Source organism: Hibiscus syriacus, unplaced genomic scaffold (assembly GCF_006381635.1).
Source record: "Hibiscus syriacus cultivar Baekdansim isolate YM2019G1 unplaced genomic scaffold, ASM638163v2 tig00005294_pilon, whole genome shotgun sequence".
Classification (NCBI taxonomy): Eukaryota; Viridiplantae; Streptophyta; class Magnoliopsida; order Malvales; family Malvaceae; genus Hibiscus; species Hibiscus syriacus.
The window spans coordinates 1,049,482-1,067,639 of NW_024062052.1; the positions used below are offsets into that span (position 1 = coordinate 1,049,482).

Sequence of the window (18,158 nt, forward strand, 5' to 3'; positions counted from 1 at the left end):
CCGAAACGAAATTAATCCGATAAAAGGATCGTTCTTCTTTTTTTTTGGCTGTGAGGAAGAACAGCTGGAGGAAAGGGGAGGCCGGGAAGGGAGCAAAAGATCACAGAAATCAAATGCACTCACTGAAGCCTTCCCTAGCAATGAAAAGACCGAGACCGCCTTCACCACCACCGGTATCCTCCGCCTCCACCACCGTCCCCAGCAAACAGGCATCTTCGCCGCCGCCGCCCAAATCCCTTCACCAACCCAAAACCCCACCCATCTCCTCCAGGAAGCCTAAACCCCACACCAAATGGGTTCCCCTCAACCTCTGCCAGTCCGAACTCTCCCTTCCCCTCACTTTCCCCACCGGCCAAACCTTCCGGTGGAAACAAACCGGCCCGCTTCAGTATACCGGCACAATCGGGCCCCACTTGTATCCCTCAAGCACCTCCAGAACGGCGACGTTTCTTACTTCATCCATTCCTCCCCTTCCGAGTCGGCAGCCAAGCTAGCTCTCCTCGATTTTCTCAACGTGGGCATTTCCTTGGCCAAACTATGGGATGTTTTCTCCGAGAATGATTCCAGGTTTGCCGAGCTGGCCGAGTATTTGAAGGGTGCTCGAGTTTTGAGGCAGGACCCACTTGAGTGCTTGGTTCAGTTCCTTTGCTCATCTAATAATAACATTGGGAGGATTACTAAAATGGTGGATTTCATTTCCTCTTTGGGCACTCATTTGGGCAGTGTTGGTGGGTTTGAGTTTCATGAGTTCCCTTCATTGGAACGTTTATCTGTTGTCTCTGAGGAAGAGCTTAGACAGGCTGGTTTTGGTTACAGGTAGATCATTTTGTTCTTTCTTTTAGTGTCTTTATCTGTATTTTTCTTTGATTGCATGCTTGCTGCTTTAATGTTGATTATACAGTTGTTATTTGCTACTAAAGTTCCTTAGATAGTGATTTCTTGTTGGCAGTAGTACACTTTGAATCTTCTTTCACTGCTAGATTTTGTTGCGGCCAGAGGAGTAGACTTGAGATTTCATATATCTTGCTCTTGTTCATGCATTATTTTGGTATTTTATATTTATATTAGTTTTGATTCACTAACAATTAACATTTCAGATTATGTAGCTTTTGAGATTTTCATGTACTAGTGGTGTGTCTTATTATTATTTTCATGTTTGCCGTTGTGTTTTAGTTGTTTTTTTTCTGTTTCTTGTTAGTTGTGGAAATGTGAAAACAGTAATGTGATGCTTAATATCTGTCGTCGAATTGATCTGCTAGTAAATCATAAATGATTTCATTATGTCTGGCATACATGGGCGGGTTTTGCATTGTAATCTTGGCCTCATGTGGGGATTTCATGGTGTGGGTGAACAGGGCCAAGTACGTTACTGGCACAGTTGAGTTTTTACGATCAAAACCTAATGGAGGTGCTGAATGGCTTCTCTCTCTTCGTAAACTGGATCTTCCAGGGGCAATTGATGCTCTATGTGCTTTACCTGGAGTCGGTCCCAAAAGTGGCAGCGTGTATTGCTCTCTTCTCCCTCGATCAACACCATGCCATTCCGGTTGATACGCATGTGTGGCAGGTATTCTTTATGAATGTAGCTAACCGTGTTGCAGGGATAGTGTTTTACATGTTGCATTTGTGAGCATTGTACCATCAACTTGACCGAGGTTGGTCGTGCTTAAATCCAAGACCAACTTCTATCATGAAGTGGATTCAGCCTTCAAAATCACGCTGCTTTTCATTTAACTTGGCTTGGAGTTGAATGAAGCGGACTTGAAGTTAAAGTTAAGTGCTAAAAGCACGATAGTTCCATCTCTGTTGTGGATGGGAGTGCTGGGGATTTTGTTAGAATACTAGCAATGTATGAAGTACACCTGTTTGCTTGTTTGTGTCGAGGGGCATTAGATATTTAGCTTACGAACATTTATAATGCTGAAATAAGAATAAACAACCTCTGGTCATTTAAATTCAATTTTTTTTTGAAGAGTACCTCCTTCAATTCACAATTTAATATCATGTCATTCCTCTCTTCAATTTGCTTCTTGAATATGCATTGGATCAGTATAGCATCATGTTATATACTGGTAAATGGTTAGTAATAATAGCACTAGGAAATTACCTTTTTGTCTTCGTTCTTATTTTTTGCATCAATGCTTTCTAACATGGAAATCTTCTGCTTGTTTCATGGGCAAGATTGCTACGAAGTACCTCCTTCCTGAGCTTGCCGGTGCTCGTTTGACACCGAAGCTTTTCAGTCGTGTGGCAGATGCATTTGTAAGCAAATATGGGGAATATGCAGGGTGGGCTCAGACGCTTCTGTTTATTGCCGAATTACCTTCACAAAAGGCCCTCTTACCATCACATTTTTGGGATATTAAAGGGAAAAAATCTGCCAAAATAAAAGACTAATGGTTGCGTTAACAATGGAAACTACTGCTGAAATCGCTTAAACAAAGCCCTTTGGAGACCAACTATTTGAACTTCGCCATCAAGCATTACTGCGACTGTTCCGAATGTTCGAACATTAATAATCGAACAGCTATGAATTGATCTTAATATGATAGTTGTTGATTGATGTTCCAGTGCTGTATTTTTATCGAAATGTTCTCTCTTTTTTTCTGTATCCTGAATTCAGGCTTTATTTATGGGCACTTTTCCAGGAGACTATGGGTTAGAAACATTAGCCCTGGTATGTGTTTTTTTTTAGGAGAAATTATTTCATGGACCTTTTTTACCACATCATCAATGGTCCCAACCAATTAAAAATTTCCATCAATTATTTTTCCCATGTCATTTGCACACATGGGTTCTATTTTCCAAATAAGTTTCTTCAGAAATGCATATCAAAATTAAACTTAAATTTAGGTATTATTTTTAGAATCTTTTTAATATCTTTGTCTTCTCCACCAAAACATGTCAAAACTTTCAATATGATCCTAAACTCTCATCCACTCCTATTGCCTGTAACTCGATGGAAGAAAAGCATAAAGAAACCAAGTTATCATTATACATACTTTTTCCCTTTCAAGTTTAATTCTTTTGATCGTTTGTAATTGTAATAATCCTGCAGCAAGTAGTTGTAGGTGGCTCATGACTAATGTGTAAAGAAAAACAAAAACAAGCTTGTCTCAATACCAAGAAAATGTTAATTGGCTACCGACTAATGCATGTTTTAATTTGAGATTTTCAAAAGTTTTAAGAGGTGCTTCAGGAATTTTTCAAGTAAAAGAGAAATTTTTGATGATTTATTTTCGAAAACTATAAAAACTTAATGAATTTGAGGGTAAAAACAAAGATTTGGGGGATGAATTTAAATGGAAAGAGAATTTTTTTATATGTATTAATAAAGATTCTAAAACAATCCCTAAATTTAAGTTTAATTTTGATATTCATTAATAGAGAAACTTATTTGGTAAATAGAATCCATGTGTGCAAATCACATGGAAAAAATAATTGACGTGGAAATATTTAATTGGTTGGAACCATTGATGATGTGATGAAAATGATCTATGAAATAATTTCTCGTTTTTAGACCATTCCTTATTACTCCAACCTATAATACAATAGCTGTAAACACGAAATCAATGTTAAAATGAAAGGGGGGGGGGAAACATAAAATATATATTGTTGTTTCGAAGAAGACATCGAATACACCAAAAGGGTTTATTCAAGTGGTAAATAGTTTGATATCGTTTAGGTAAAGTCTCAGGTATTTTATCGAAGTCAAATATGCGACTTGTGTCGGTTCAGATTAGTAAACGCGAAGCCTTGGAATTGAAGGGCAACGAAAAAAAAACAATACTTTAAATTAATTTAATTAGAGAAATTAATTCTATATGCCGTGATTTCATTGATAAACAAAATTAGTTATTTTAACCATGGAAAATTTGTCATAAAGGATGTTTAAATTCGATTATATGTATTAAGGGTTAATTATTTGAACTAAATTAAATTTAGAATATCTTTTAATAAATCGTTTCACATATGAATCAACTCCATCGATAACATCTAAAATCCAAAAGCTATAATGATATTCAAATAAAAAATTCAAATTTGTTAAAAGTATAAAACCAATATATATTTTAGTTGTAATCTAAATAATTCATTGATTTTGCTTAACCAAAAGCTAAAATCTTTAATATGTTGGGAATCACGGTCTTTCCCGCTTCGTGAAGTTAAGATAGGCTCTTAGAGATTAAGGATAGTAAAGAGAGCACAAGAGTATAATTCTCCAATTTGTAGATTATTATTATTCCATTAAAGATGTGGAGATAAAGTGTAGAATTTTCTAGAATATTCCGGAGAACTCTAGAGAAGTGTAGAACTCTCTAGAAGCTTGTGGAAGAGTGTAGAATCCTCTGGAATATTCTGGAGATGCGTGGAACCTTATAGAAGAGTGTAGAACCTTATGGAAGAATATAGAATGGAGTGGAAGAGTATAGAGTTTCTTAGAGTGTGTGGAGCATTCTAGATTATTAATCTCCACTCTTGGATGTAAGTAATCTCCACCATTCACTATGAAGGTGGAGTAGTATAAATAGGGGTGAGAGACTCCATTCCTAACCATCCAAGAAATCCAAAAGTACTAAGAGAGTTAGAGAGCCTCTTTAAGAAAGAAGAGGGATAACTTAGGAAGTCTTTTTCCTCAAGCTTGAGTGAGCCACCAAGTGTGAGTCAAATTTTGTGAAAACATCATTGTAATCATATTATTCTTTTGTATAGTGGAAGAATCTCCAAATTAGAGAATTATACTCTTTGCTCTCTTTACTATCATTAATCTCTAAGTGTCTATCTTAACTTCACGAAACGGGAAAGACATTGATTCCCAACAGTGGTATCAGAGCTAGGTTCATTCGTAGCTGTAATTAGCTCGTGTAGTTCAAGATGAAGGATAACGTCGCTCATGATGGAGACATGTTCAAGCACAGCCAATTACTACTCATATTGGAAGCCGATGATGGATGACCACCTGTACTGAAAGGCTTTGCATGAGCCTATCATCTACAAAGATAAGATAGAAGGCAAGAGTGATGCTCAATAGGAGCTACTAAATCAGAAGGATGTTGCTATGATCTGTAAGTATATTGATAAAACCCTCTTTGAGCATGTTTCTACTTATACAAATGCTTATGAATTATAGACAAAGCTTGAGTCCATGATTCAAAAGAAAACGCCTCGTAACAAAGTCAATTTAGTACGACGATTGGTGAAGTTTGAGTATAAGGATGGTCAAAGTATGATTGAACACTTAAATAATTTCAAGGGGCTCGTAAATCAATTAACAAAAACCGAGATGAAAATTGATGATGAGTTGCAAGCCCTTATACTCCTTAGTTCCTTACCGAAAAGTTGGGTTACACTCGTTATTACACTTAGTAATTCAGCTCCGGAAGGAAAGCTCACTATGGATATCGTTAGTGATAGCCTCCTCGGTGAAGAATCAAGGAGAATGGAACGAGGTAAGTCTATTCATCCCGAAGCTAATATTACTGAGAATCGAGGTAGGAATGAAACTCGTGGACGCAATAAAAGCCGAGATCCGCATCAATCTCGCGATAGATCCAAGTCACACTCGAAGATTACATGCTACTACTGTGGAAGGATGAGCCACAAGAAAATGGAATGTCGATCCTTCAAGGGAGACTAGAAGGCCGGTAATGTTAAGCCAGACCAAATCAGTCTAATGAAGAAGCAAGAAGAGAATAGTACTAATGTCGTAGTATCAAAAGAAGATCTGTTATATCTCGTTAATTAAGGTAATATCCTAAACATTGCTTATGATGATAGCTTTTGGATTGTTGATTCTGGTGCTTCATTTCATGTTACTCCACATGGAAGTTTCTTCTCATCCTACCGAAGCAGTGACTTTGGTACGGTGCAAATAGGAAATCAAGACAGGATCAAGATCGTCGGGATAAGACACACATCATCCTAACAACAAGCACCGGATGCAAGCTTATCTTAAAAGATGTGAGGCATGTTCCAGCCATGTGCTTTAATCTTATCTCTGCTGAGAAGCTAGATGATGCTAGTCTGATAAATTACTTTGGTGAAGGAAAGTGGAAGCTCACCAAAGGAAGCCTAATAATGACTAGAGGAAAGAAAGAAAGATCATTGTATGTGATGCAAGCTAAGCTATGCAAAGGAGAGGTAAATATCACCGCTGAAGATGTGGAGTTATGGCATAAACGACTTGGGCACATCAGTGAGAAGGGTCTTCACATGCTCGCTCGGACACAACTCCTACATGACGTGAAAGGTAAACCACTTGATCCTTGTGCTCACTGTTTAGCTGAAAAAAACACATAGTTACTTTCTAAAGATCTTCTCTGCCCACAAGGAGAAAAAACATCCTAGACCTCGTACACACCGACGTGTGTTCGATGTCTGAGAGATCAATAGGTGGTGCATTGTATTTTGTCACCTTCATTGATGATCAGTCAAGGAAGGTGTGTGTGCACCTGTTAAAATCAAATGATCAAGTGCTTGACGCATTCAAAGAATTCCATGCCCTAATGGAGCGTGAGATCAGACGGAAGATCAAGTGTGTAAGATCTGACAATGGAGATGAGTATAAAGATCCTTTTGAAGCATATTGCAAGAATTATGGCATTAGACTATAGAGGACTCCACCCAAGACACCACAATTGAATGGACTAGTTGAGAGAATGAATATAACTATTGATGAAAGAGTTCGATGTGTGCTCTCTCATGTTAAGTTACCCAAATCATTTTGTGGAGAAGCTATAATGGTAGTGGTTGACATTGTCAACCTTACACCATCAGTTCCCTTGAACAGGGGTATCCCAAAAGAAGGCTGGACGGGCAAAAGGGCTTCATATAATCATCTCAAGGTATTCGGGTGTAGGACATTTGTTCACATACCCAAAGATGAGAGAGCCAAGCTTGACGCAAAGATGAAGGAATGAATCTACCTTCGTTCACCTAAGGATGAATTCGGTTATCAACTTTGGGATCCATTCAATAAGAAGGTTGTCGGTAGTAGAGACGTTGTTTTCTTCGAAGACCAAACAATCGAAGATATCAAAAAATTCAGAGAGACCAAGATTGATAAGCAACAAGAACACCGAACAACAAGAACACCGAACATACTCTAGTTCGATTTGAGGATAATAATACACAAGAAAACAATGATACTGAAGATCATGAACCTATTTTAGAACAAAGCAACCAGGAGACTTATGATGAACCAGCTCAAGAAGAGCCTCAATCTAGATCTCCAACAGCACAGAGCCGGGACGATCCTTGAGAGATAGAAGATCATCCACTTGGTATAATACAGATGAGTACGTTATGCTAACTGATGAAGGGGAGCCTCAAAGCTATAAAGAAGCAATGGGTGAGAGTCATAAAGAAGATTGGAGAAGAGCCATGCAAGAATAGATGTAATCATTGCATGAGAATCATACTTATGAACTTGTGGAGCTATCAAAAGGGAGAAGAGCCTTGAAGAATCAAGACCGAAAATGGCAGCTCAAAGCCTCGATATAAAGCTCAGTTGGTCGTCCAAGGTAATACCGACAAAGAAGTTCGAAGATTGTTGTCAAGGTGTCAGCTTGCTACTACCTCCCAATTAAGTCGAGAGGGGGAGATTTGTTGGGTCTCTCCTTAATTGGAGAAGTTATAAAAAATTCTAGAGCTTTCTAGAGAAATGTGGAATTTTCTAGAACATTCCAAAGAACTCTAGAGAAGTATAGAACTCTCTAGAAGCTTGTAGAAGAGTGTGGAATCTTCTGGAATATTCTGGAGATGTGTGGAACCTTATGGAAGAGTGTGGAACCACTACAACAAATTTATCATTTTATGACAAAATTTATATTTGACGTTGCATATAACGTCACAAAATACACTAAAAATGTGAGATTTTTTAAATTTTCGTCACATTTGATGATTGATGATATATCTTTTATGAAAATTTTAAAAATATCATTGATTTTCGTCACTATATATTTGGAGCCAAAATTTACCTCCAAAAAAAATTGGAGGGAAACTTTTCAGTGACGTTTCGATAAATTGGTGACATTGTAAAATCGTCTCCAATGAAATTGAAGTATTAGTGACGGTTTATTATTATGACGATCTAATTTGAATTAGTGACATTACAAATTTGTCAGTAATAATTTTTTTTGTGACAATTTGATATGTCATGTTTTATAATACATAAAATGTGACATTTTATTTGTGTCAAAAATAGGTTTAACTTGACGAAATAAATTATTTGCTACTCATTTTTATAGCTCATCTTTTATATGATGATTTTAAAAGACATCATCAGATTGTGTCACATAATGTTTGGCGCCAATTTTAATAAAATTTTGGATGTGCCATTAATTGAAAATCTTATTGGTTACAATTTTTCAAATGTTTTTTTCTCATAATTTCAATTAGGCCGATTAGTTTTCACACACTAGTGTGTTCTATATATTTATATGTAAATGTATATTTATAACTCCTTTTTTCGTTGAAAATAATCTTTAGCTGACCATGTCGAAGTCGAGTACTAATAAGATAATTGTATGTCTCACTCCACAAAATCCAACTTAAAAGAATTAGTTTGATTTAAATTTATTTTTTTGATAAATTAATTATAAAATTTAGATTAAATTAGTAAACTAAAGTTTCTACGATTAATTCATAAGTTTTAGAAGTTTAGGACAATTAAGATGAATTCTAGACTAATCAAGGTCTGAACCATTAATTATACCTTTTAACTTATATCGATAAAAGGAATTTATGCTTAGCATCGAGGTTAATATGATTTGTTTTGTTTAAATTTGATTTTTAATATATTAGTTTTGAAATTTAGATTAATTTGGAAAATTTTTAAATTTTTTATGGTTAATTCATAATTTTTACAAGTTTTGGTCCATTAAGTGAACTTTAAGCTGCTTAAGAATTTAACCTCTAATTTTCCCCTTTTAACTTATATATTAAACAAATAAGGAAATTGTTTTTAGCAATAAATTAATTCTGAAATTTGGATTAAATTAGAAAATTTGTAAATTTTGCAATCAATTCATAATTTTTAGAAGTTTAGGGAAATTAATATGAACTCTAGACTTCTCAAGAACTGAACCTCTAATTTCGTCCTTTTTGACTAAATATAAAAAAGGATTTTGTACTTAGCATCGTGGTTAAAAGAATTTATTTGGTTGTAATTTGATTTATAATATACTAATTATGAAATTCATATTAAATTGGAAAACTTTTAAAGACTCTCATTTAATTCATAAGTTTTAGAAATTTTGAGCCATTAGTGTGAAATCTAAACTACCTAAAGACTGAACCTATAATTTCCCCTTTTCACTGATATATAAAAAATTGTTCATATCAATAAATTAATTCTGAAATCTGGATCAAATTAGAAATTTTGTAAAGTTTTTGCAAAAAAAATCATAATTTTAGAAGTTTCGACCATCAATGTGAACTCTAAACTGCTTAAGGGTTGAACCTCTAATGTTCCCCTTTTAACTTATAATTGAAAAAAAAATAAACTTTACAGGAATTAAAACCTTAACCCATTTTCAAACCAAATAAATATTAATGACGAGTGCACCACATTACAATATATATAATATGTAAAACTTATAACATCTGGTTAGGTTTTCAAAGAGAAAACCCTAAGGCCGTCAGCTCTAACTTCCTCTCCTTGCACCACACACCTCCCTTCCTTAGTAGACGTCGTTGTCTGTCTTATGGACCAGCCAACGTTCGTCTTCTGATCATCCAATCATCGACGTTTAGAAGCACTTCGCGAACCCCTCAGGTCCCTTCATACACCCCTATTGCAGCACTCTAACCCTTCGCAGTTCAGACGATTCCTCCTCCCAAATCGAAGCGTTGTTCACTGTCAAATGTAAGCTTCCACTATTATTTTCCTTAGGATTTTATGTGAAATGTGAAATCTTATTTGTTGGAACACTTGTATTTTCTATAATTAATGAATACACATATACTCTTTGTACTTATGAAGCAGTGGTTGCTAATATAACTGGTATACATAGTGCGATCAAGATGATGAATAACAGAATCAACATGCTTCATCACTATCTTAATGGAATTCAAAAAGGTATGATCCCTTTCCTTCTAAATATAATGCAAATTACATTTATTATAATGCATGTGATTGTTTCAAAGATTCCTAAAGGAAGCCTATATTTTTAGTGTAGAGTCTGGATAAAAGTTTAAACATAGAAAATACTTAAAAATAAATTATGATTTTCTACTAATGTTGAAAATTAGTTAGGCATCAAACAATTATAAATGCAACCATCTTTTATAGTTTTTTTAACTTTTTATTACTCATTTCCTATTTTCTATTGGATGTTGTATATATTACTTATATACGATATGCAATGGTAATATGTTTCCCATTCCAGATGGTTTCATAATGGTGGTCGGTGGTTGATGGTAGTGGTGATACAGAGGCAGTTGCGACATGGTCGAGATTTGGGGTTGGTTTTTAAAATTTTATGGGGAATGGAAATGTAATGATTGTGTAATTTTGGGCATTTATTATAATTTGTAAAAAGTGAATGTTATTATTATAACTTGTGAGAAGTTTTGGCCTTTATTGTAATTGAGAAAAAGTTTTGTCCTTCATTTTAATCGAATCGTTATAATTTATAAAAAATTTGCCCTTTATTGTTATTTATAAACAATTTTATTCTTCTTAATTTAGAAACAAATTGTCCTTTTTCCTAATTTATAAAAATTGTCCAAATTTTAATTAATAAAAGGTTTTTATAGTAATTTCACATTTTTAAAATTTTAATAAAGTTTTTTTAAATTTTATAATAAAAATTATGACAATAATTTTTTGTTATTAGTATAATAAAATTATTATATTATTGGTGACAATACCAATAATTAATGATAATTTTTTATATTATTTATTGACATAAATAATTGTCATTAAATATAAATTATAAAATGACAGTGACAAAAATATATACATTGTCACATTTGACATTTAGTGACACACCTAGCGTGACGTTCGTCATGACATCAAATTTTAAGTCACAAAATACAAATAATGACATAAATGTAAGTTTTAATGACAATATTTTAGATGTCACAAATAAACAAATTTGTTGCAATGAACCTTATGAAAGAATATGGAAGGGAGTGAAAGAGTGTAGAGTTTCTCAGAGTGTGTGGAGCATTCTAGATAATTAATCTCCACCCTTGGATGTAAATAATCTCCACCATTCATTGTGGAGGTGGAGTAGTATAAATAGGGGTGTGAGACTTCATTCCTAACCATCCAAGAAACCCAAAAATACTAAGAGAGTTAGAAAGCCTCATTGAGATAGAAGAGAGATAGCTTGGGAAGTCTTTTTCCTTAAGCTTGAGTGAGCCACCAAGTGTGAGTCAAATTTTGTGAACACATCCTTATAATCATACTATTCTTTTGTATAGTAGAAGAATCTTTAAATTGGAGAATTATACTCTTGTGCTCTCTTTACTATCATTAATCTCTAAGTGTTTATCTTAACTTCACGAAACAGGAAAGACCATGATTCCCAATATTATAATACCTTCATTAATTGACTAAGAATATATTAATGTCAGACATATTAACCGAAAAAAAGAAATCAATTTGACAGATTAATTTTTGTTTTAACAATATAGTGCATCTATGATTTGAAGTCGAATATCAAGAGCTACGATCTTGTTTTCTATAGCATCAAGTCGTCGTCTAAAAACATCATAAAGAGTATTTTGCTCTGCAACATATTTGGCAGGAAAATTGCCTTTTTCTGAAGAAGGCTTTAGCATTGTCCCATTCAGCACAATAGTTACCCTCAACATATATAATTGCGATGGAAAGCCAACTATCAGCAAAACAATCACCCTTCGCCCATCTTGATTCCCTTTGGGTATTGGCATTGCAAGGATACGGGGATTTCTTCGATGCTCGAAACCATCGAAAGTAATTATGACAATGATGATGATCAAAGCAATAACGGTTATGAGTATTTTGAAGTTAAAGGTGACTTAGAATTTCTCGACGGACGATATATTAACGATATCAATGAAGACACCGAGTACGACGATGAAGATGATAACGAGATTGATTTGGGCAACTTCTCATACGAAGAATTGATAGCTTGGGAAGAGATAATAGGAGTAGTGAAGAAAGGGGTATCCGAGGAAGAGTTTTCTTCGTGCTTGACGCCGTTTAAGTTTCGATCCATCGAACACGAAAATGGAATTGTTCGATGTGTAATTTGTCAAGTCGAATACGTTGACAATGAAGGATTAGTTGCTCTTCCTAATTGTGAACATCCATATCACTCGGATTGCATAAGCAAATGGCTCGGAATGAAGAAGAATTGCCCCCATTTGTAGCATTGAAATTCCATTTTAGATCTTGTGTTTATTTAATTTGTCTTCCACTGTAAATTCACTCAAAAAAAAGTTTGATCCTTCAATATTTCATTTTGAAGTCTAATCTTATGTCCATAACACCTTCTAAAACACATACTTCAACATTACCCTTAACCCTTTTCTAAAGCATAATTCACACAAACTTAAGCATTTCCATCACGTTTCTTTCATCCAGCCAAGAGATGCCAAGCTTTTTCTAACAATCTAGAGTGAGATAAAAGGTTTAGATTCTTACAAGAAGAAGAAGAAGAGAATGTGTAGAGAATTGAGTTTGATATTTACAGATAAGTATAATTTTAGAAAGCAGTTTGTTTATTATAATAAAATAATAGATGGCAGCCCCATCTGATACTCCCTCTGTTTCTCTATGCGACTGTTAGCTTACATTTGGGTAGCATTCATTTGCTGTCCTCCTTTAGGTAATACACTTTTTTCCCTTTTTTTTCTCCATTTTATAGAAAAAAAATTTAAAAATGATGACAATTAGGAGGAAGACACTTGTTTTTCCTTACCCTAGATTCTGTTAAATTCTTTTGTGATTTGATCTCTGTACTATGCCTATTTCTTTTTTGTCATCAGATTTCCATTGACTAAAATTATAATAAGAATAATAACGCTCTTATTAACCTTCTTTAATTGCAACATTTATTTAGTAATAGTCACTATCTAATTTTTAGTTTTCACTAGATTCTCATTTTTGGAATCATAGCTTTTGGGTTTGTTACTTAGTAAGCAAAGAACAGTAAAATTTTAGTCTTTTAGGATTGCTGCATTTTCTGGGTTTTAGTTACATTGGACTAAAACTGTGTTAAATGGTGAAGAATTAAAGAGTTTTCTTTCAACAAAAAAAAGGGCTGAAACTGCTTCTGGACTGAGAAAGATGGTTTGGGATTGATCATAAGGAAAGAGTGTTCTTCGGCATTGCAGTTTCAGCAAAGGTAACTTTTTTTTTGTTTCCTTTTATAGCGTGTTAAAGATAATTCGGCTTTTTTTTTATTAAGATAATTCAGCTTTATTATACTTCCTTCGAAAGATATGGAATTGGATGATATTTGGTCATGTGATCATGCCTTATAGCTGTTATGTTTTAATATTTGGGAAATGAAAATTGACTAAATTTTTTCCTTTTATTTTTTCAGTTAAGGAAATTCTTTATTGATACTGTAATTCATAATTGTAGTGAAACTGAGCATTGGGTGTACTATGTTCGAATGTTATTACTGAAAAAAGAAATATAGGAGGATAAGTCGATCTTTCCGGCTTTCGTCCGACGATGCATCGTTAATTTAGTTGAATATTTGCTTGTCTGATTCTGCAGATAGTCGAGGAGCAAGCTAAAGTGGCTTTTGTTGGTAATGTCAAAGACTCTGTCCCCTGAACCGCGAGAATGGGGACCCCTATCTTCATCTAACCCTAGGTGAGTTACTAAATTATTCGAATGGGATAAAGAAATGAATATAACAAGCAAATTGCAGAAATCATCTCTGAAGTTTTAATTGAAAGGTCAGATATACTTTCATTTATTCTGACTATTATAAGTGGTTTGGAAATATAGTTTTGTTGGTTCTGCTAATGAATCGACTGTTTATATCCAGTGAATCAAATGAAACGAATAGAGTGAATGATTCTGTTGATACAGTGGCTCCAGTTGCTCGTTTTATTGAGCAACTGCATGTCTACACGTCTTCACCAAGTGAGAAAAAACTTATCACATCCCGTGTGGTGGTTATTGCCAGAGCAAGAAAGGAGGCAAGAACACTTATTGGTTCCCATGGCCAAGCAATGCCATTGTTTATATCCATTCTCAGGAGCGGCACCCCTTCAGCAAATCTCAATGTTGCTTCAACTCTGACTGTGTTATGCAAAGATGAGGACCTACGGCAGAAGGTTCTTCTAGGTGAATGCATTCCGCCATTATTCTCGCTTTTGAAGTCTGAATCAACTGAGGCCCGGAAGGCAGCTGCAGAGGCTATATTTGAAGTTTCCTTTGGTGGTCTTTCAGATGACCATGTTGTTATGAAAATATTTGTTACAGAAGGTGTTGTGCCAACTTTATGGGAACAACTCAGTCCAAGAAACAAGCAGGACAAAGTGGTAGAATGATTTGTTACCGGGGCTTTGAGGAACCTTTGCAATGAGAAGGATGACTATTGGAGAGGCACTTATGGCTGGCTGGAGGAGTAGATATAATTGGGGGTGTTCTCTTTTCTGATAATGCTGCTGCTCAATCCAATGCAGCTTCCTTTTCGGCCAGATTGATGTTGGCATTCAGTGATAGCATCCCAAGAGTTATAGTTCTGGAGCTGTCAAGGCATTGCTTCGGCTTGTAGGTCAAAATAACGCATACTTCTGTCCGTTCAAGTGCTGCAGATGCTTTGGAAGCCCTTTCTTCAATGTTCAGTGCAGCAAAGAAGGCAGTTGTTGATGCAAATGGTGTTCCTATTCTTATCAGGGCTGTTGTTGCTCCTTCCAAAGAATGCATGCAAGGAGAGCATACGCAGTCTGCGCAGCACCGTGCAACCCATGATTTAGCAAATATTAGTGGAGGAATGTCTGATTTGATTTTATATCTTGGAAAATTATCACCATCTTCTCGCTTAGATGTACCAGTTGCTGACATTGTTGGAGCACTTGCTTATGCTCTAATGCTGGTTAAGCAGACTACTTGTCTTGATGAGGAACCCTTTGATGCAGCACAGATAGAGGATGTATTAGTTATGTTACTCAGACCTTGTGATAATATGCTAGTCCAAGATCGTATCCTTGAGGCCACGGCAAGCTTATATGGTAACACATACCTCTCACTATGGCTCAATCATGCAGAAGAAAAAAGGGTGCTTATCGGACTCATAACAATCGCTGCTGCTGATGTCCAGGAGCATCTAATACTTTCTTTAACCAGTTTATGCTGTGACAAAGTGTTTGGGATGCTATTAGTAACCGAGAAGGTATTCAGTTGCTCATATCATTGTTGGGCTTATCCAGTGAACGGCACCAAGAGCATTCAGTACAGTTGTTAGCAATCTTGACTGATCAGGTTGATGACAGCCAGTGGGCCATTACTGTTGCTGGTGGGATTCCTCCATTGGTGCAGTTACTGGAGTTAAGTTCTCGGAAGGCAAGGGAGGATGCAGCCCATATTTTATGGAATTTATGCTCTCACAGTGAAGACATCCGTGCCTGTGTCGAAAGTGAAGACGAGGAGTTTGATGTTCTCAATCCTGCTGTTGTTTTGGGTGGAACCATTGCTTTGTGGTTTTGTTAGTACTGTCTTCATGCCTCTCAAAGAACAAAATTACCATAATGGAAGCTGGTGGACTTGAGGTTCTATCAGACAAAGATTGTAAATTATGCTTCCAATCCTCTGGTAAGGCTCTCCCTCTCTCATTCTCTCCCCGTCTATACTGCATATTTGACAAAATCAGAATTCACATCTCTGCAGTTGATGCTAACATCATATTCTTGTTGACTCTTACATTCTTTTTGGTCGGATGAACACTATTACACTTTCTGGAGCTATTTTCATGATTGATTTCTGAAAAAGGGACTCCCAGGATAAACTTATGAGCTTTTAGTTGGTTTTCTTTTTCAATTTTCAGATTGTGCTCCTTAATCTTATATTGCAATGGCATTAACTTAATACTTGCACTAGCGTAAATTAGTTTCAGCTGCATTCTACTCTTTTGTATCCATTACAAATTTCTTTCACAGGAGCTTATTCAAGTGTTGCCATTTATGTCTCAACTATTATGCAATGATAAGGCATATTTTATGCTATTGAAATATGTCATTGCTGTAGATACTTATAACTAAACAGACAAAGGTATCTTCGGACATTAACTGCAAAGAGGAAAAATGAGGAAAGGCTATAATGCTGACATGATTGTGGGGTGGAAGTGGGAACATGTGTCCTGAATATATAAAAATATACATTTCCATATTCCTAAAGCCACTGTTTTCTAAAAAAAATTGACATAACATCATCCGTGTTGATACTTAAGATTACCTTGCTTAAGATTTTGTTAGCCTAGCTGAAAACTATGTTTATTTTCTGGCAGAATTCGAGGATACAGAAGGCATTTGGATAAGTGCCCTTCTTCTTGCTATATTGTTCTAAGATGCAAATGTTGTTTTGTCTCCGGCAACCACACGCATCATGCCTTCACTTGCTTTTCTGCTGAGATCCGAAGAAATTATTGACAGATATTTTGCTGCTCACGTGGCTTGTCTAGTTTGTAACGGAAGCAAGGGAATAAGTCTTGCTATTGCAAATTCTGGTGCTGTTTCTGGATTGATAACATTGATTTGCTACTTGGAATCAGATATACCCAATTTAGTTACCTTGACTGAAGAATTTTTTCTGGTACGAAATCCCGGTCAAGTTGTATTACAACATCTTTTTGAAATTGAAGACGTGTGAATTGACTCTACTGCACGGAATTTTTTCCCTCTTTTAGTGAATCTCTTGAGACCAATACCAGATAGGCCTGGTGCCCCTCCGGTTTCTGTTCAACTCTTAACCCGCATTGCAGATGGAAGTGATGCAAATAAATTAATCATGGGTGAAGCTGGAGCTAGTGACGCTTTAACAAAATATCTGTCTTTGAGCCCTCAAGACTCGACAGAGGCTGATATATGTGAATTGCTCAGGATATTATTTAGAAATCTGGAACTTATTCAATATGAAGCATCACTTAGCTCATTGAATCAACTTATAGCTGTTTTGCGCATGGGTTCTAAAAATGCCAGGTTCAGTGCTGTGAGGGCTCTCCATCAAATCTTTTATGCTGACAACATTATAGATTCTGAATTAGACAGTCAGGCTATACAACCATTGCTTGACATGATGTATGCTGCATCTGAGAGTGAGCAAGAGGCTGCTCTTGTTGCCTTGATCAAGTTAACTTCCGGGAATGCTTCAAAAGCAACTTTAATGACTGATATGGAAGGAAACCCACTTGAGAGTCTACACAAAATCTTGTCTTCGGCTTCATCTTTGGAATTGAAAAGAAATGCTGCACAACTTTGTTTTGTTCTCTTTGGTAATACTAGATTTAGAGCAGATCCTATAGCCTCCGAATGTATACAGCCCCTTATTTCTCTTATGCAGTCTGATGCTAGTACTGCAGAGGCTGGAGTCTGCTTTTGAGAGATTGTTAGATAATGAGCAGCAGGTGGAGCTTGCAGCAGCATATGACATTGTGGATCTCCTTGTTGGCTTGGTTTCTGAAAGAAACCATCAGCTAGCGTATGTGCACTCATAAAGTTGGGGAAAGACCGCCCATCACTCAAATCAGACATGGTGAAAGCCGGCATTATTGATGATTGTCTCGAGGTACTCCCTCTTGCATCCAGTTCATTGTGCTCCTCAGTCGCAGATAGACAACTTTAGAGCCATCAGGCTGGTTGATAGTCTATAAAATCGTTACCCGAGTTTTATCAAGAATATTGGCGAGATGTATTAACGAGGTTGTAGTCAGAACACAGTTTGCGTTAATCTCTGGCAAACAGATTATGGATTGTGCCCTTACTGAAAACGAGGCCTTTGACTTTTTATGAGAAATAATGTTGAAGCGGTCTTGTTTAAAGTTGATTTTAAAAAGGCATACGACACGGTTGATTTGTCGTTGCTGGACCTTTACCTTCAAAATATGAGATTTGGAACTAAATGGTGAAAGTGGGTGAATCTATGTATTTTTATCTTTCCGTCTTGGTAAATGGGTTTCCAACAGGACTGTTCAGTATTAAAAGGGGTT

The 18,158-nt window shown here is 35.8% G+C and overlaps 1 protein-coding gene and 2 pseudogenes across 1 annotated transcript; all 3 read left to right on the forward strand.

Moving 5' to 3' along the window:
* Nucleotides 1-45: 45 nt before the first annotated feature.
* LOC120199088 lies at nucleotides 46-2,570 on the forward strand (annotated as a pseudogene).
* Nucleotides 2,571-6,737: 4,167 nt separating this feature from the next.
* Nucleotides 6,738-12,363, forward strand: LOC120199030 (E3 ubiquitin ligase BIG BROTHER-related-like). Its single transcript, XM_039200245.1, has 2 exons — nucleotides 6,738-6,842; nucleotides 11,908-12,363. Exons 1-2 carry the CDS (start codon nucleotides 6,738-6,740, stop codon nucleotides 12,361-12,363), a joined length of 561 nt encoding a protein of 186 aa, XP_039056176.1.
* Nucleotides 12,364-13,118: 755 nt separating this feature from the next.
* On the forward strand, nucleotides 13,119-17,896 carry LOC120199031 (annotated as a pseudogene).
* Nucleotides 17,897-18,158: the final 262 nt, after the last annotated feature.

What these genes read in the sequence shown, in the direction of transcription:
- LOC120199030 (XM_039200245.1), top strand. Translation starts at nt 6,738, where the DNA reads ATGGTAGTGGTTGACATTGTCAACCTTACACCATCAGTTCCCTTGAAC. An exon ending in CTTCATATAATCATCTCAAG is followed by an intron (nt 6,843 to 11,907) that starts GTATTCGGGTGT and finishes TGGCATTGCAAG; the next exon opens with GATACGGGGATTTCTTCGAT.